General features: G+C 35.9%; 1 protein-coding gene across 4 annotated transcripts in view; it reads left to right on the top strand.

Moving 5' to 3' along the window:
• The window catches only part of LOC594103 (tyrosine-protein phosphatase non-receptor type 4), a 112,434-nt gene extending 91,681 nt beyond the window's left edge, over nt 1–20,753 (top strand). For 2 of the 4 annotated variants that reach the window (XM_030990594.1, XM_030990598.1), the window contains 16 exons: nt 568–720; nt 2,880–3,046; nt 3,768–3,833; nt 4,444–4,569; nt 7,083–7,136; nt 9,518–9,653; nt 9,995–10,126; nt 13,136–13,292; nt 14,350–14,498; nt 15,175–15,265; nt 16,763–16,830; nt 17,379–17,525; nt 18,105–18,236; nt 18,710–18,858; nt 19,300–19,481; nt 20,117–20,753. In XM_030990594.1, the coding sequence (XP_030846454.1) occupies nt 568–720; nt 2,880–3,046; nt 3,768–3,833; nt 4,444–4,569; nt 7,083–7,136; nt 9,518–9,653; nt 9,995–10,126; nt 13,136–13,292; nt 14,350–14,498; nt 15,175–15,265; nt 16,763–16,830; nt 17,379–17,525; nt 18,105–18,236; nt 18,710–18,858; nt 19,300–19,481; nt 20,117–20,154 (1,947 nt within the window). In that variant the 3' untranslated portion in view covers nt 20,155–20,753. The remainder of the gene's footprint in view (nt 1–567; nt 721–2,879; nt 3,047–3,767; nt 3,834–4,443; nt 4,570–7,082; nt 7,137–9,517; nt 9,654–9,994; nt 10,127–13,135; nt 13,293–14,349; nt 14,499–15,174; nt 15,266–16,762; nt 16,831–17,378; nt 17,526–18,104; nt 18,237–18,709; nt 18,859–19,299; nt 19,482–20,116) is intronic. The other 2 variants (XM_030990595.1, XM_030990596.1) reach the window with 2 other exon arrangements.

Raw genomic sequence — 20,753 nt, 5'->3', positions numbered from 1 at the left:
ACAAAGCCCACCATTTCTTTTGATAAAGATTCAGTCACTTTAATAAAGCCCCTCTTCAGTGTTGGGAGCCCCAAATTTGCCAAATATTGTATGGCATAATTTCACTTAAATTGAATCATAATGTGAAAGAGGAAGCCATTCAAGACACACTTCTGCAATGATTCCCCCCCCCCCCCCAAAAAAAAAAAAAAAATGCGTCTGAAGACAAATATTGAAGTAAGAATACACATTTTACTGTTGTATTCAGCAAACCTCAATTGTGTGTTCTTTCATCAATATTCGACTTCAAACACATTTGTTTTGAAAATCATTGCAGAAATGTGTCTTAAATGACATCATCTTTCACATTATGATACAATTTAAGTGAAATTTTGCCATCAATATATTTGGAGCTCCCATCACTTTACAGGCTCGTGGCTATTTCATCAGGTGTTCTGTTTATACACCATTCAGGATAAAACTGGGTGTTGAAAATGAAATTAGAGTTGTAATTAATCAGTTCTCATGATTACTCTCAGAACTGCTCTCATTATCTTTATCTTTATTTTGTGTTTGTGCACCATTCAGGACACACTCGGTTCAGAGATTGCCATTGGAGTGGTTTCAGCGGGTCTGAGCATTTTCCAGAATGGTGTCAGAATTAATCAGTTCTCATGGGCCAAGATTGTCAAGATCTCTTTCAAGAGAAAGCAATTCTTCATCCAGCAAAGGAGAGAAATCGTAAGTAACCGCTCTCAACAACCAACCCACAAATATGAAGAAAAACAAAGTTAAAATGGCTTCTTCAACAGTGCTCTTATCCCATATCCAGACAACTACCCCCTAGGATAACCACCCTCCAGGATAACTACCCCCCAGACAACTACCCCCTAGGATAGTTGTCCCGGGGGGGGGGGGGGATAGTTTTCCTAGAGGTTGGTTGTTGCAGGGGTAGTTGTCGTAGAGGGGTAGTTGTCCGGTTGAACTTCATATCCGCCACGCTGTGACTCTCATAGCACATAGACATTATAACCCCCTCTCTAGCTGAGCTACCAATGAAACTAGCGCTCAAGCATATCAGGTACCCATTGACACCTGGGTGAAGAGTGGCAAATGTAGATTAATGTCTTGCAAAAGGACATTAATTTCTAATAGGCTGAAATTTTCATTCTCTATTTTGATCAGATATTTTTTTTTCTTTTTCCACTTCCACTTTCTTTGATCATGTATCTTGCTTAAAATTATTTTAATGAATATACACATTCCTGTAAAAAAAAGAAGAAAAAAAAGGGCAATTTATACATGGAAAGCAGGTCCTTTTGGAAGGGTTATCTGTTGCCAGCTCAAAGATTTGAAAGGCCTAAATATTTCAAAGACATGACTTTAAAGATCAAAGGAAGAAAGTACCAGAACATAGAATTAAATATTTGCAACAATGAAACAAACTGCTAAACTTTGTTGATATTCCATACAGATTGTTTGAGTCTATATATGGGATATATAATGTACAGAGTCAGTGATACATCATAGCTAGGATTCCATTGACAATTAATCAGGTAGCATTGCAACTTCTTGTCAAAACTACATATTGTCATAATTTTGAATAGAAATGAACAGACAAGCTCAGGTCAAGATAAAGACTGATTTTTCTCTTCCACATATGCATGATTGTAATTCTTAAAGGCATCAAATTTGGTAAGGGATCTGTGTTAATACCATAACAACTATGCACATAAAACCACCTCAGTCCTATATTCTATAGTGATTTGTATCAAAATGAAAAAGAATTTATGTTGATTATGGGATGCTGGAAGTAACAATTCTATCTTGAAATCTGAGATTCTATAACAAACTCTAATTGTGATGTATTGCTCATGTGAATGAATTTAGTCTCAAGTCCAACTGCAAGGACAAAATCAATTTCTTGACGCCCCACGGCCAATTGGTATTTGGCAATATGCCTAAACATACATCTGATATCTTGTGGTCAGTTTGTTTTCTTCATGATATCTTTTTCAGTTCCTATATTCAGAGGGGAGTTCTTATATATGGTACTTTCTTCTACCAGTATATAGTTTGTATTCATACGATTAAATTTCTTTGACTTTCAATAGGTTTACGTACCTTTAATTGTCATGTGATATTTTTATGATAATTTCTAAGTCTTTGAGTGGCAGTCAAGTAGGGTTATTCATTCATGAAGATTGATTACTTTTCTAATCGACTTTCCATTTGTGTCACAATTGATATAAATTGTTTCATACATTTGAAATATATGAGCCATGGCAAAGGACATGTAAGAATATGCATCATTTCAAACACTGGAGGTACTATTAGTCATCATGCACTGAGTTCAAGAAAGAAAGAAAATGGATGTCACTGTTGATTTGAGTTATATTATACAGTTGAGATAATATGTGTATTAGCCATAACACAGGGTGTATAAGGAAAGAATACTGTCTGTGTGCCACTATAAATTCAAACTACATTTCATTTCATGAGACATGGTACAGGGTGTATAAGGAAAAACAGAAATTACATTTGATTTTATGAGTTTGTTTAAGGGAATACAATATTTACATGTATGTTACTATTGATATGAACTATTTCATTCATTCGAGATAATATGAAATGTGATACAGGGTGTATAAATAAAAAAAAGCTACTGTTAGCTGTGACATTTGTGGATCATTTTAATATGTGTAATCTTCATAGAAATTCAAAGGAATGCAAAAACAGAATTTTATTTGTTTTTAAAGGAACAAAATAATGAATAAGTTGATTAACAGGTCAATGTGTGATCTATGGTTCCTTTTAGCATGTAGTTCTGCATCTTAATTTGTATTTAATTGCTCTCTCTCTCTCTCTCTCTCTCTCTCTCTCTCTTTCTTTCTGCAAAGGGTGAAACAAGAGATATGGTAATAGGGTTCAACATGACCAGCTACAGGGCGTGTAAAAACTTATGGAAGTCCTGCGTAGAACATCATACGTTCTTCAGGATGGTAGACCCTCAACCCCCGGCCAAGAGGAGAACGTTCTTTCAGCTTGGATCAAAGTTCAGATATAGGTGAGATATTCATGATAGTGGTGATGATGGTGATAATTGTGTTGATGATGATGGTGGTGATAGTGGTGGAGGTGGTGGTGATGATGATGATGATGATGATGATGATGATGATGATAGTGATGATAGTGATAATAAAAGTGGTGGTAATGATTATGATGATGGTGATGATGACGGCGATAATGGTGATGATGATGATGATGATGATAATGATTATTATGGTGATGATGATTATGGTGATGATAATAATGATTATTATGGTGATGATGATAACAATGATGAAGTTGATGATGATTTTAATAATGATGGTGATTATGTTGCTTATGATGTTTATTAGTTGTTATGGGTATTTTTGTTAGTATTGCTCTCAACAATTTTCGGATATAAGCTAAGCACTTATAACATGTTAGGTCATATACATGCATACATAATACAGTGAAACCTGTATATAAAGACTGCTCGAGGGAAACAAGAAAAGTGTCTTTATAGGTATGTAGTCTCTATGTACAGGTTTCTTTACTACACGTTCCAACAAGAAACCATTTCAAGATAACAAAAAATTGTGGTCCTTATAGACAGGTGGTGCTTTCTATACAGGTGGTCTTTAAAACAGGTTCAAATATATATGTACATGTAGCATTAACAATTCCTGTAGGTACAAAATTAAAGTGCTGTTGTTGTTATTACTTTGTTATTCTTTGCACCCCTTATTTTTTTTAAACAGCGGGAGAACAGAGAGTCAAACAATGGAGGATACAAAGAAGAGGTTAGCAGAAAAGGAAATTAGCAGGTATGAGTATCATGTAGTATAGAGACACGTCTAGATTAGTATGAACTCTACCTTAAAGTGTAGGAGGGGAGGGAGGGAGGGTCAGTCAGAACCTAACCGTTCGGCCAACACAAAGTCATAACTCATCCATTTGACATTTGTGATCTATTTTGAAAACAAGAAATCATACTCCCATGTGCACATGACCTTATCAATTATTAAATGAACGCATCCTTTCTTGCAACTCTTACAAACTGCACAAATGTATTACATTTCCTTTTAAAAGTTCACCTGAATTTCCATGTTTCTTGTTCAGGTGTAGTCATGCATTTCAACTTTACCTCTGCCTTTAACCTCTGCCCTGTGTTCATGTATGTTATCGAACATATTCTTACACACCTACAATGTACTTTTTGCAGTATATCATCAACCAAAAAGAGGACAACAAAAATAATAATAATTAAAGTTGCTACAAAACTAATAGAGAACTGCTCACAAGGTAATTTGTAGAGTTGCCTATTACAACCTTAACCTATCGATTACAAACTTAAAAGATTGTACCTTTTAATCCTTGCGATTTCTTTCAACCTATGACCCCATGACCCTGATTTGACCCTGATTGACCTTGCAGGTCATCTCCCAACAAAAGGGCGTTCAGACGGACGGTAGGGGGAACGGTAGCAGAGGTCATCAGGACAGAGACGAGAAGCCTGCCGTCAAGAACCACTCAAAAGTACAAGCCCCTTAAAGACAATCAGTAAGTTCAGCCTACACTAACACCAAATTTAACACCGAATATATATATATATACACACCTATATATGAAAGTTTATGTTCATGGAGAGTTGGTTTTAATTTGGTGTAATGCTTGTTTGATATTGGTGCTGTTGGTTGTTGGACATTATACTGGATTTAACACCAAAGTGTTTATACACTACATATATCAGTGAGTTCAGCCTACACTATCACCAAATTTAACACCGAAAACCTATATATGAAATTTTATCTTCATGGGGAATTATTTTTAATTTGGTGTAATGCTTGTTTGATATTGGTGCTGGTGGTTGTTGGACATTATACTGGATTTTAACACTAAAGTGTTAATACACTAAATATATGTATTAGGTGTTAGCATGTCCTGGGATGTCATGGTATTGGTGTTGGAGTTAATATGTGTTGAAAATAAAACCAGGGTTAACACCAGAGTTCATTTTGAATTGGAACTAACAGTTAATTTAACACCGAGCTGTGATGCAAGCTGGATTTTTATGTTTCACTCTCAGGGTGCTGTTGCTCGAGTGTTACGTCATATGAACATCGTCGTTAGAATTAGGACCTTTAAATTTTCATGAAAAGGGGCTAATTTGGATACAATTTTATCTCAAATATCCTTCAAAATAAAGTCAGTACGATATCAAGCTTGCATCAAACAATGCTAGAATCAATAGCATTTTCAGACTTAAAGGTACTATGTCCCTTTTGCAGCCAACCTCAAATTATGTAGAACTTTGCAGGAATTATGAATATGTCATGTATGTCCTATCTGTGAAATTTAAACGTTAGCAGTGCCCTCATATTCAAATTATGCAAGGAAACCCGTTTACTTGCTAGACTTCACTGTCAGACACTATTGAGTGACTGACTGGCTTATTTTCTTCTTTGGTATTAACATACATGAAAAGAGTTGTAAAGGGTACATAAGCATTTGTCTACATCAATAACCCACTTCTTGTGATGGCCAAGATTAAACTGATTGAATCTTTGCGCAGCATAAAACGTATGACCATTCGGTACAATTGTATGAAAATCAAGACTATTACTTTTGGGCTCTATAGCCCTAAAGTCGATTTGACAACTAATAGTCATTATTTTCCCACTTGAAGACATTTTCAAGCCCCACCTTTTTAAGGGGAGTTCTAAATTAGTATTATCTTTAAAATGCAGTTGGAATTTAACTTTTTCATTTTTTTGGCCTGCAAATGGGACTTAGTACCTCCCTCCCACTTTTCCTCTCACATTTTAAAAAACACTGAAATCTTTGTAAAATATTTCTTTTCTGACCTGATGTCTCCTCTCTAATGTGTTCAAAGTCCATCGAAAACAAAATTGAATGCATTTTTTTTAATTATTGCACTAGAAAAGAATATAATAAATAAATGTATTACACAGCATTTCCTTGCAGCACAACAAGTTTTTCTAGTCCGCAAACAAACAACAAGAAAGAGAGAGAAAAGCATGTTTTGGCATTCTCTTCTAAATGTGTATCGTGCATTCTAAATGATGTTGAATTTGATGGCTGCTTTTGAACAATTACCTTGCAAAATCATCACGTGCATGTCACATTTATGAAAGTACTGTATTCTCTGTCGTCTTTCTGCTAAAACTGCAACAATTTAAACAATTCCAATAACTGATTATTTTGAATGTGGAAGTAAATCTTATTCCTTTCTGTGTCTGTGATTAAATTATGCAGTGTCGTTTTGTTTTTTCCTGTCATCAAAATTATAATGTTCTGATTTTCTTGGCATTCGCTGTCTTTGTTTTGTGATTAAAACTTTACTGGGAATGTACAGGAGTAATGCCTTGTTTGCATGAAGAAAATCAATACTGTTTTGTTTTCTATACTCACAAACAATCACATTCTCTTGAGCAAGTGCCAAGGTGCACGCCAAAAAGGAAAGGAATTTTTTTTTTGGAGGGGGTCTCCCCCATTGCACATACAAAATTAGAAAACCTCTTAAACAATGAAACAAAGATTTCATTTGAGACCCCCAAAGACCTCAATGTTTCCAATCTTTAGGGGCACAGTAAGGTTAAAGAGAAGGTTGAGTTCTGGGAAGAGGTGAAAAATAATTTGTGAGCGTTATCATTGTTATTATGCAAGTGTGGAAGAACATCAGATAAGACATTTTCCCTGAAAAGCATGGCTCTTCAAATGCCTTCATATTCTAAATATGCATTTAACATCGTAAAACTCCACAGGGTAGGATTTTGACGTCGCGTGTTCGTGTAGTCCCATATACATCTTTCTGTTTATAGTGTTTGTAACTTTACCAAGAGTTGGCCAAATTTCTTATCATTTTGATGATTCCAGAACCTTGCACACCGTTTCTTTCATAATGCAATCGCATGACCAGAACTCAACTTCATCTTTAAATACAAGCAAACAAGGCTATATGTTCCAGAACCCCATTCCCTAAAATTTTGTTGCAAAGGCTGCACTTTTCTTACATGTGACACCTCCCCCGATCCTCCCTCTTTTTCTCTCAGCCGGGTGCCAAGTTTTGATGGCGAGATTCCGCCTTCACCCAATGGAAAACCTAGGTAAGTTCACCCTAGCGGATTATATTGCAAAATCAATCAAGCGATCAATCAGTCAGTCAATCAAGTAATCAATAAAGTCAATCAGTCAGTCAATCAATTAATCAGTCAGTCAATCAATCAGTTAGTCAATCAATCAATCAGTCAATCAATCAGTTAATCAATCAATCAGTCAATCAATCAATCAGTCAGTCGATCAATCAGTCAGTCAATCAATCAATCAATCAATCAATCAATCAGTCAATCAATCAGTTGGTTAATCAGTCAGGCAGTCAGTCAATGAGTTAGTCACTAAATCAATGAATCAGTCAGTTAGTCAATCAATCAATCAATCAGTCGATCAATTAATCAATCAGTCAGTCAATCAATCAATCAATCAATCAATAAATCAGTCAGTCAGGCAGTCAGTCAGTCAGTCAATCGATCAGTAAGTTAATCAATCAGCAAATCAATCAAACCAAGAATTAAGCAGTTAATCAATCAATCAAGCAAGCAATTAATAAACTAACCAACCATACAATGAACAATTCAATGAATCAATGATTCAAACAAACAAGCAAGCAATCATTCAAACAAACAAACAAAAACAAGCAAGCAAATAATCAGTCAGTCAGACAAACAATTGATTAACCAATCAATCGATCTGTCCATAATTTAATCATATCATACAAAGAAATAAGCAACCAGTCAAGCAAGAAAGCAAACAAACAATCAATGAATGAAATCAAACATTCAAATATACAATCAATATATCTATGAACCATCAATCAAGCAATCAATTAAACAGTCAATCAATCAATCAACAAACCAATCAATCAAGCAATCAAACATTATATCTTTCAACCAATTAATCAACCAATTAATCAACCAAACATTATATCTTTCAACCAATTAATCAACCAATTAATCAACCAATTAATCAACCAATCAGTCAGCAAACAGTCAATCTACTCAAAAATATATGTTTTGGTGATGACAATCTGCTAAAGCATTTACAACTATACATCCAACAAACCTTCCTTTTTTTCATTTGGAAAAATGATGCTTTCAATGTAAACTGTTCCAAGTTTCATTCTCTATCTTGCATGTTTAAATCTTGAAAAGCAAAAAATGCATTTGCACACTCAACATTGTGGGTAAAAGGTATTTTAAATGAGCACATGCTGCACTGACATGTATAACTTGTTCTTGACTTTTTTGTGGTGTTCTCATTGCATTCCATTACATGTTAACAGTATAGACTTTCTTAATTGCGGATCATGTTTCACTAATTACTTCCTTAATATATTGTCATTTATTCTGAGCCGTTTGTTGTGTTTCTTGACATGCTCCTGTGCTATTTTTCTCTCATGTTACTGTCAAAGATGGTGTATCTTTGTCTACTTTTCTCTTTTATGTGCTCTCTACTCAATCAATTAATTTTGTCTTACTTTGTATCGGTTCTGAAAACAAATTATGTGCTTTATGTAACTTTGTAGTGATTCTTATACCTTATATACCTCTCTGCAAATTAATTCATCCACAACCCAATCTAAAAATATATCTCCGGAACAAAAATTGTCATTTTGCATATCATTTATTGAATAAAAAATTAAAATGTTATCCAACATGTTTTATTCATCAATTTCTAATTTTCTGCAAATGAATTCATGCACTCATCCACAATCCAATTAAAATTTGTATCTCTGGAACAAAAATCATAATTTTGCATATTATTGAAAAAGAATAGAAAATATAGTCGAACGTGTCTTTATTCATCATTTGCTCAAGCAAGCCCCCTCCCCCTCCCACCCACTTTACATACATCAATGCATTTTAAAGATATGGGGCTATGCAGTATTGCTTTAGTGACATTTTCTCTGGGTTTCTGACCAGAGTTTAGGTTGGGATTTTGGTTAGTTTAGGATATTGATCACAGAGCAATTCGTGCGGGAGAATGCGTTCTAGGTGACTCCTGGGGGGTGTTTCACAAAGATTCTAAGTCGAACTTAACTCTAAGTTGAACTTAAAAGTTATGGAGAGCCATTTGTAGCCTTAACATAAAATATATTCAAAAGCAAAAAATCAAGTATTTTAGACTTTCCATAAATTCCACATCAAGAACATGAAATCTCCCATGATAATAGAAAATACGAATGATTTGGATCAACATTTTATGCCTTTTAAAATAACTTTTACAAAATATTTTCAAGGATGCTAATGGCTTTCCATAACTTTTAAGTCCAACTTAGAGATAAGTTCGACTTAGGATCTTTGTGAAACACCTCCCTGATTCATTAATGCCTAATCAATATCATGCTGAAACTCCACCAACTAACAAACGATTTTTGACAAGCAATTGTTACCAAACAGCCATCATTTATGACTTTCCTCCCATTAAACAGAGAGAATGGTTTATCCAAGAGCGCCGAGATGCTCAATGTGCCTCCTCAGATGACATACATGGATGATAACGGTGGTAGCGATGTCAGTATAGGTACAGGCAACTCATACGAGGTTCTCAGTAACGGTTACAAATCGGTGAGTTGAACACTATTTCTTTTTGTGTGAACGGTGGTAGTGATGTCAGCAGAGGTGCAGGCAAATGGTATGAGGTTGTCAGTAACAGTTACAAATCAGTGAGTGGACAGCGCTTCTTGAAGTTTGAACACACCTTCTGGTATTGTAAGTTAGAACATGTAAAATTTGGGTTGAAAATATTATTGAAAGGGTTTTTTCTAAGCAATGTGGGGAAAAAATGCATAATCTAGTACTGCCAAATTGAATAAATGTTTTGAGAGCAATGGTGAAAAAGGAAGTTGGATTGTTTTTTTTTTGTGATGTTAGCAAGAAATAAAAATCATCTTTTGATTATCTTCCAGCAAACCAACGGTGATGCCTTAGTAACGATACGCATGCTGCCTGATGACAGAGGGCGCTTTGGTTTCAACGTCAAGGGCGGGGCAGACCAGGGCGCGCCCATCATCGTGTCGAGAGTTGCACCAAACACACCGGTATGTCAAAATCTTCTTTGTAGTTTTTAACCCCCTAATGTAGCCATCTGTTTTGAAAATGTTGTGGGCACATCGCATCTCAAAAATGTTAGCAATCTTTGTATCTAGTAATCAGTAACGATTTGCCTTTATGTATACATAGAATATTGCAAGAATACTGCAGTGCACTTTGCAGTTTTATTTTGATTCACCTAATTATTCATATATGATAATGACTTATCACTGTTCTAAATATTATGAGCAACATTGATTCCTCTCTCTTTGAAAGTGGTGCAAAAATGCATGATGATTTATTTCCCTGTTCAATACAGTACACAAAAATAAACTCTTTCTAGACTTCTGTCAAACCAAAAACTCTGATATTCATGAAATGTTTGTATGTTCTCCTAGTAGTTCTGGGGGTGTTTCACAAAGATCCTAAGTTGAAATTAACTCTTAAGTTGGACTTAAACATTATGGAGAGCTATTTGTAGCCTTAAAATAAGATATATTCAAAAGCAAAAAATCAAGTATTTTAGATTTTTCATAAATTCCACATCAAGAACATGAAATATCCTTGATAATAGAAAAAATGAATGATTTGAATCAATATGTTACGCCTTTTGAAATAACTTTTACAAAATATTTTCAAAGATGCGAATGGCTTTCCATAATTTTTAAGTTCAACTTGGGATCTTTGTGAAACACCCCCCAGATTCACCAAAGTTTCATTTCACAACATCAGCGATTCAAAATTGACAAAACACAACTCAAATTCTGCATCGCTGTGAACATTTCTATCTTTACAGTATGTTGAAATATTTATTGGATGATTTTATGATAATACTCCCTGAAAGTACCCCTAAAATGTATGTAAACTGATTAACTGCAAAAATCCAGCCTTTTCCAGTTGATGTTTGAATGGTTTATTCAATCAGGATCAATTTCCTGGGCTTTAGTCCCATCTGACAGCTTTATTGTGGTGTAAATCCTACTCTACAAGCAAGCATTAATGTGACAAAAATAGTTTGTCTCATATGTCCCTCGCCTACAGCTTAATGAGTATGACAGTATTTGAACTACTGAAGGGGGTACCCTGTTGAAATAACACCAAATAAATAGATAATTAGATAGATTTTTTGTTTGTTTTAGAAAGCACTTTATTTTTCATTCAATGAACCAAATAATCAAGAAAAAAAAAGGAGACATTCTGTTACATATAAAATCATTGAATTTGCTAACATGATAATTACAAAAAATACATTAAAATAGCAACAACAACAAAGATATTACAGGTCATTATAGTGAATGAAGATGAACATTTAAAAAAATCTAGCTCCCTGACCCCCCCCCCCCCCCCCCAAAAAAAAAAAAAAAAACAACACCATAGCCAACAATCAAGAAAACATGAATATAACAAATTCTTTATACAGAACAAAGAGAAGAGGTGCTTGCTAGTTACATTGTATTACAGAGTTAACAACTTGAGTTATATTCTGTAACAGCTCTCAAAATTCACAGTCCCTTTTTATCATTTATCAAATTTTTCTTAAACTTTCACTTATTTGTTTTTCATATTTTTTCTGCTTTTCTAAAAAACCAAATTAATGTGAGGGTGGATTTCCCCTGTAATGGCGATATGCTAGAAAGTGTCATTTTGTAGCAGAGTAAACAAAATGTATACTTTGATATGAAAACAGAGAGAAAGAGAAAGAGAGAGAGAGGGAGAGGGAGGAAAGAGAGCTTTTAATATTGGCAAGCATCAATACAAAGGATATATTGATTTATGTAGCATATTGCAAAGACAAAGCAGTCTCATGATATCCAACGTTTGTTGATACAACATCATCCCAGCTTTGATGAATCATTTAGGGGGTGTCCTCTTTCAGACAAATTGTTTATTGACTCTCATTCTGCGGAACAATTGCTCCAGCTTTCCCAAACAAAGAAAGGAAATAGGATCAGGGGGGCTCAGGGGAATTACCGACTAATTCTTTCCCTCGCTTCCGAGTTTCCTCATTGCATGATGTGTCATTTTTCCTTTTCGAGAGAGAGAAAAACACGAGATCTGCGATGATGATAGTTGTATTTGTTTCATTCCCCTTCAAATTGGCACCTATATTTGGCCTCTCGTGGCTTAATGTTCAAGAAACAGAAGTTTAATATACATGTATTGCATTAATGATATACCCCCCCCCCCCCCATTACTTATCAATGGCCCCTTTGGGCTTGATACTTTGAAAAATGTAGGGGAATTTGTCATGCAAGATAATGATTGGTTGCAGAATAGTAAAATACAATTTAGAGAGAGAGAGAAAGAGAATGAGGGACTTGAGAATATAAAGAAAGAAAAGAAAGGGGTTGGGTTGTTAAGCAAGCAGGAGAGATGAGAGAGTGAGAGTGTGTGTGTGTGTGAGAGAGAGAGAGAGAGAGAGAGAGAGAGAGAAAGAGGGAGAGGGAGAGAGCTGAAGAAAGAAGTAAATAGAATTGAATCAATCTGTCTGCAGTTGTAAACATTGTGTTTAATAGGCATGTACATAACATTTGTTTGCTTTTCTCAACAATTATATATATCTGAAAATGTAAGAAAACCGTTTTGTGTTCAACCAGTTTACTTTTGCGAGCCGTATATTATTAAAGTGAGAAGAAAGAATTTTAAAAATCATATGGATATTCAGATGATGATCACCAGAGTCAATTGTTTAAACATATTTGTGGCTTACACCCAGTAAATAAATTTGAAGTTTGTTTCTAGTTCATCGTGGCTGTGCCACACACCAGTGATGGCCTGGTAGTAGAGTCGCTGCCCTGCAACAGTAGATACAGATTCAAATCCTGCTTCTTTCAAGATTTTTTTCTGACTTGTTTTTCAATTACAGATCATTAAAACGAACTTATTTACTGGGTGTAAGCCACAAATATGTTTAAACAAGATCAAATAAGTTATACATGTTTATTCACACTGCTGTTAGTATCTCAATGTACACTAATTTTTAATAATTTTTTATTTGTCTTTGTCCCTCTGTACAGGCCGACCTGTGCATACCCCGATTAAATGAAGGTGACCAGATCCTTCAGATCAACGGTAAAGATGCCTCCACATTCACCAATGAGCAGCTGGTCTCTACCATTCGAGCCTTAGGGGAGGCCAGGACCAAAGACCTGGTCCTCACTGTCAGACCTAATGGTGAGTAAGATAATTTCAACAACAAAAATGAAAAATGATTTGATCAGCTTTTACTTCGGGCTCGACACCAGCAGGGGGCAGGTAAACATAGTTCCCAATTTTCTCAATGTTAATAGGGTCTGACATGGCCCAAGACGTTTAATCTAGACCAAGTACAGTTTGTGTAAAACCAAGCATTACCACTTTAAACTAACGTAAATCTCTGTGTATAAGACGCACTTCTTCCCGCCGAAAAAAAGTACAAAAACACTGTGCCTGGCAATGTCTCCCAGCTCAGTCATACAATGTACACAGTGTGTTAACTCACCAATCAGAAACTAGAACAACACTTCCTGTATGGCTAAATTTCTGTTTGGACTTAAAGGAAAATTTGTCTGTCATCTTTAGTTTTGAATACAACATTGTTACTATTATTTGTGACAAGTTCACAAGCACAAATATGCGCCTTCAACTGCACCTCGCGGTAAAGTAAAGGAGCTTCCCCACATGGGTTTTTGAACACGGGACTGGCTTGCTGCCTACGGAGTCTTAAAAAAAAGAAGGAAAAAAAAAGAAAGAAGATTCCCCCCCCCCCCCCCCCCCCCCCAAAAAAAAAAAAAAAATTAAAAAATGGGGTGCGTCTAATACACCGAGATTTACGGTATTCATATTTGCCGTGTGAAATTATGATACGTTTTCAAACTTTTTTGTTCATCTCTTTGATATTTTCTGATTGTTTCTGTTTTCCTTCGTCTTTGCCTCTTAGACCTATGTACTTCAAAGTTCTAAGAGGCAAAGATAATAGATAATAGAAAGTGTAATTGTAGACTCTTTTTCTTCTTCTTAAGATTCATGATATCTTGATAGTGCAAATATAACAAGGTTGTTGGGTGTTACATGATAGCTTTCAACCCAATTTGTATTATTATTTGTATTATTATTATTATTATCACCATCATCATCATCGTCGTCATCGTCATAATCATCGTTATCATCATCGTTATTCAACAAAGAGTTTCTTGCACTCGACAGACTTTAAATATATTGCTATTATTCTTTTTCTTATTATTTCTTGCAGTGTATGTCGGTGAGGAGGTGGAGGAACCCGTCTTTCAGTACATCCCAGAGAGTCCAAGGATAGTGAACGGAGAGATTGATTCCCTCACTGAGTCCTTCATGCTCTTACAAGAAGGCCTTGATACCGGCATGGCAATAGCACAGTTTGATGTAAGTTTATGATAAAAGATATTGTTGGAATTCTTGTGAAAAACCTGTCTAAAAATCAGAGTCCTGTGTTATTATCATTTCCATGTAATTTCCATCACTTAATAATAATAATAATAAAAATGATAATATATGAGATTTGCAAGGCCCCGATTTCCCTTGAAATCAAATGCGCAAGGTGCACTTATGAAGAATTAAAGAGATCACATAAAAGCATCTGCATCATAAACAAAGGAACAGAAGTAAGATATTTGGAGTTTTGAGAGCTGAAAGATCTGAACGGAATGTAATGATTTATCAAAGTAATATTGTACTGTGGAGCAGAGCTATGGACACAATTAAATAAAACAAATGAATTTAAGTCTAAAATTCTGTTTGATTTTGTGAGAGCCCCCCCCCCCCTCCCCCCTCCATGACCACATCAAATATCCATTCAGTGATATATCCATTGTAGATGCTACAGGTATTGTAAAGAGATCCTCAAATTGATATGCTAAGTTATACAATGTAATTTTTACATAATTTTTTGTTTAATATATAATTGTTTGTCATTGTATTTTGTTTGTTATAGCCCTTTGAGACTTTGGTGGAAAGCGCTTTATAAGTACTGTTTTATTATTATTATTATTATTATTATTATAATGTTTGCATCCTATTTTTATTATCTTGAATTCAACAGCAACTCTACAGGAAAAAGCCTGGGATGACAATGGGTGCCTGCAGGTTAGCAGAGAATGTTGCCAAAAACAGATACAGAGACATAGCGCCTTGTAAGTCATGCATCATCTAAAGGGATTCCAGTAACTTTGTCTCAGATTCTGAAACAAAATCCTGCATTTAGCTCATGCTTCAATGATAATTATAAACCTTCAGGTCAGCCAGGAACCCCATGACTTTTACAAGCCGATCGTCTGTCTGATTATCAAGATATTTATGATTGGAAAATCGAAATCAAATTTTGCATTTTCCTAACGGTTTTCATAACACTAAAGTCTATTGGGGACAAAAAGTATGGTAAAACCAGTCACTCAAAGATTTTTAATTTTTTGAGGCACTTCTTGATCGTTTTGAAGCACATTTTTTTTAGGGCTTCAATATTACACCATATCATAGAAACTAATAACACGTAGGGCCGTGCATCTCAGATTTAACATTGTTAAAAGATGCCTTTAAGTACTGTGTAATTAGACCATTGGTGGGTAAACCAATGTTTGCAGAGAGAAGTACCGGTATATGTTTTTGTTTGCATAGGGCCCTGTAGATTTTTTAAGCCACATTTCAATGACTAAACTTGGCAAATGTTATTGTATGCTCGTGGGAAGAACAAAACAAATTTTCCCAATAGCTCTTGTTTGTTTTAGTGGTTCTTTAAAGGGGAAGTTCACTCTGATATTATTTGTTTTGATAGGAGTGGGAAAATTAGAGAAACAAAAAAGAGTTTGGGGAAAATCCGATATATAGAATGAGGAAGTTATGAAGTTTAAAGTTGTAACCAATCAAATGCAAATTAGCAAGTCTATGCCTTACATGTAACATTTGAGGACCTCACTCATTTGCTCTCTATGAACATATACAGAAATTGATATTTCCATTTTTTTGAAAACAAAATATTACTTTATACAAGCACCCTGAATTTACATGGAATGTATATGCATATTCTCACTCATGAAACGGAACTAATCCTTCAACAACCAATCAATTGACATTTGTCTTTGTATTCTGTTATGTTTTTCTCTAGAGCGCTTAGGGACATGTTTTAATACTATGTGTTATGCGCTATACAAGAACGGTTAATTATTATTATTATTATTTATGATTTTTGTTTGGTCTCTCTCTATATATTCCCCATTTACCTCCCTCTTTCTCCCCCTCTCTCTCTCCCTCCCCTACCCCTACCTCTCTCTTTTTCTTACTTCCTCTCCCCACCCCATCTATTTCCCCTCTCCTCTGTCCCCTCTCCACCTTTCTACCTTTCTCTCTCTCACTCTCCCCCTCTCTCTCTCTCTCTCCCTCTCTCTTTCTCTCTCTATCCCTTTCTCTCTCTCTCACCTCTTCCCCCTCCCTCTCCCTCCCACCCCCTCTTTCTCCCCCTCTCTCTCTCTCTCCCTCTCTCTCTCTCTCTCTCCCCTCTCCCCTCTCCCCTCTCCCCTCTCCCTTCTCCCCTCTCCCTTCTCCCCTCTCCACCTCTCCCTCTCTCTCTCCCTCCCTCTTTCTCTCTCTCTCCCTCCCCCCTCCCCCTCTCTCTCTCTCTCTCTCCGTCTCTCCAGATGATGCAACGAGAGTCATATTACGGGAAGCAGACACGGGGGATTACATCAATGCTAATACCATCAATGTGAGTATCATCAGACATCCTATCTTTAGATATCATCTTACTACTCTGCCCTGCCATGACCTCAACTGACCTGAAAAAGACATGTACATGTGCATGAGTTCTTAGCCCCTATCAGGGATTTACTATTCCTCAAAAAATTATCTCAAAATGCATACGTAACAGTGAGATGGGTTTATGAAAGTATATTCATAATTTCAGATCCAAATACTGTGGCTTTCTCTCTATCAATAAAAATTGAATCCCTCATGTTGTTCCCAACAAATGCGATGAATAGAACAATGCCAGTTGCAAAATTCTGAAAAAATAATTTTGAAAATTCAAAATGACTGTAATTATGCTAATAATTAATATTTTGCCACCATACTTTTAGGAGAGTTTTCAATAACAATTTTTTTAAATAATGCAAGTTTTTAGATTTTCACCCTGCAAATACATGCAACACCCTTTAAAGCATTGTATATATCTCATTCTTGAGTGTAAACAAATATTTCTCATCCACCTTTTCCCCCTGAATTTCTTTATTTCTATCTATCCGTCTCTCTCCCCAGATGGACATCCCAGGCTTTGATCTGGTCAACAAGTACGTTGCCGCCCAGGGGCCTCTACCCAACACAGTCAATGACTTCTGGTACATGGTCTGGGAGCAAAGGTCAACGCTCATCGTCATGCTCACCACCAACGTGGAGAGAGGAAGGGTGAGTGACTGGCGCCCTCTATATAGCGAACAGTGCCTAATTGGTACCCGTTGGTTCCCCATGATCCCCTTTTTCTCTCCCTTTCTTAGTCTCTTTCTCTTTCATTTTCTTTATAGTTATTGATGATGGAATAGACATGGTAGACTTCCCCTTTAATTACTCTAGCCAATCCTAGATCAGCATGTCAATTATTATTACATCAGATTCTTTATACATGTAAATAAAATTTCTAACTTTGTTTGCTGATGGGGCGCATGAATACTTCATTGCCGCGTGTGCATTATTTGCACAATAATTGTTTATTGCATCGTTTACACATAGTGTGGTATATCGCAAAAAAAGTTGGAAAAAGAAAACGAAAACTGCCGAAGCAAAATGAAATGACAAAACATAGAAGGCTCTGAATTTCTGTATCATCCAACACACAGATTGGGGCATATTTTGTGCTCAGCTATTATTGTTAATCCCCATCTACCCATTCATTTGCTCGTAAAAGTTAAGGTTTCGCCACAGATTTGATCTTTTAGCTGGTTTACAGCATAGTCTCTCATGTCTATCCTCTCCTTCTTTCCTCTGTAGGTCAAATGTCACAAGTACTGGCCGGACCTGGACGATAGGCTCAAGTTTGGCCCCGACCTAGAGGTCAGGTGTACCCGGTGTGATGAGACCCCTTCCTTCGCCTACAGGGACTTCATCATCTGTAACACAGCCGTGAGTTATATATTCTTAGGGGGGACTGTATAGTCACATATACAGTGAGACAAGAATGGTATCCAAAAGAAGAAAAAGTGAAAAACATTTAAATATTTAAGATAAACAAACACGAATACATACATTATTACACACAGACACACAAACGCACGCACCCTCACAGATACACTCACACATACGCCTGGGACTTCAATTTAAAATATGAGACATAAAGGGGGGGGGGGGTCACATATACATTATTTATCATATACATGCATATCCATAACATTTCATTTGAGGGAACCTAATAACATTGACTTATGATGATAATGATTTTGATAGTGATGATAATGATGGTGATGCTACTGCTGCTGCTGATGATGATAATGATAATTATTATTATTTTAATAGTGATAAGAAAGATGATGATGTTACTGCTGCTAATGATGATGATGGTAGTAACTAATTTCACCTTTCTTTGTATTTATCTGTAGACGAAGGAAGAGAGGATAGTCCTTCAGATGCAGTACGTAGCTTGGCCTGACCATGGTGTGCCTGACGATTCCTCAGATTTCTTAGACTTTGTCCTTAGAGTACGGCAGTGTCGAGTGGGAATGGATGTACCAACCATAGTTCACTGCAGGTATGTATCATTCAATACTGCATCTCAAATATGTTGCAATGTAAAGTAAAATTATTTTTCATAAGTGATCTTATGATTCAATCAAAATTCAGGCAACAAAATATTGATAGAGTATTGTCACTGTTTTCATGAAAACTTCTCCTTTTGAAAGAGGAGGCGTCGTGGTATAGTGGTTCGTTCACTTGACTCTCAATCCAAGGGTTGAGGATTCAAATCTCAGGCCAGCACTAGCGACCTTTGGCAAGACATTAATCCACATTGGCCAGTCTCCACCCGGTGTAAATGGGTACCTGGCAATTGCTGGGGTAATAATAATTACAGGGCCCTCAGGGAGAACAGCATTGAAGCTGATGAGGCTTCCCTGGGTAAAACAAAATTATTATTATTATTATTATAAAGCAATAAATATATATGAAATGATCCTATCTTCTTTCCTCACAGTGCTGGCATCGGGAGGACAGGGGTCTTAATTACCATGGAAACAGCTATGTGCCTGATAGAAGCCAACGAGCCGGTCTACCCGCTCGACATCGTCCGGACGGAGAGGGACCAACGCCCCATGCTCATACAGACCGCTGCTCAGTACAAGTTTGTTTGCGAGGCCATTATCAGAGTCTATATGGGTAAGTCATTTTATTTAGTCATATATTTTTTTATTTATTTATTTATTCTGTTTTATTTAAACAGGGTAGCCCCGTCAGTAATCAAAGTACTGTTTTCCAGGGGGCCCTGTAAACAAATGCAACATATATGAAGATACAAACTACTTGAACAATATAAACATCATCGAAAACATCAATACATAGTAACATATAACAGAAAATAAGTACCGGTAAAGAATAGGAGTGAATAATGAACAAAGGTGATCTGACATATCCTCTAGTGACCATTATCTCAAGGCATTATTTTGTTAGAATTTGTTGTAATTGACTCTACTACTAATACAATGTATTAATTGCTGTTCATAATACCATTCATGAAGTCATTTAGATACAGTTAACAATTTCAAAACTCTGAATCCATCCTTCATGCGCATGTATATTTATTTTCTTTCATCATCCTGACGGTAGTACGATATGAGGTGGCCTTGGGGCTACCACAAGATTATATTTCTTTAGAGCCTTCCCTACCCCTCCCTCCATGTAATAGAAAATTTGAAGTAAAATTTGTTTCTTTCTCTCCTCTCTGCTTCTCTCCATTTCCTTCTCTCCTTTTCTTTCCCTCTTTCCTTTTCTTTCCTGTCAATCCTTTCCTGCAGACTGTATCGTGAAGCCCATAGACGAGCAGAGATCGTGAGGAAACTCCATATACCATTGTCTTCCATCCAAGTATCGTAATCTCATTGCCAGCTCTTTTTACATCAACAAAAAACAACAACAGAATAATGTTATAAACATTATCTCCTCGTTCTCGTCCTCGTAATCAAAGCTGTAACTTTGCATTGGCCTAGCTAGCTAGCAGACGATAGCCGTTTACATTGTGTTGTAAGATGAGAGATTAAAAACAAAAAGATTTGAGATGTTTATAAAATTTGTATGGAGTCTCAAGGCCTGGTGCTGTATATTTTGATTTCATGTTTTGATATTAGATACATTATTTTTGTGGAAAAGTGATAAACCCTGTATGTATTTAGCTGTATATGATGTACGTATTACTGTCTGGAGCGAGAGTCTAGTTAAGGCATCTACATTTGATTAGCTTTCAAACTGTATTAAAGCATTTCAATGAAATATTTGTATGTAGTTGATTTTTTTTTTTTGTATACATAGCTTTCAGTGTAAGCCAGAGAATTCATATGCTTTTTGATACGCCTAGTAAAAATTGATTAAAAAATGAGGATAAATTGAGTGGCTCAGTTCTTTCAAGATGTTTTTTGACACCATGCATACATGTAT

The sequence above is a fragment of the Strongylocentrotus purpuratus genome, unplaced genomic scaffold (genome assembly GCF_000002235.5).
Source record: "Strongylocentrotus purpuratus isolate Spur 01 unplaced genomic scaffold, Spur_5.0 spur5_scaffold_19, whole genome shotgun sequence".
NCBI lineage: Eukaryota > Metazoa > Echinodermata > Echinoidea > Camarodonta > Strongylocentrotidae > Strongylocentrotus > Strongylocentrotus purpuratus.
This window is presented reverse-complemented; position numbering and strand designations above follow the sequence as displayed.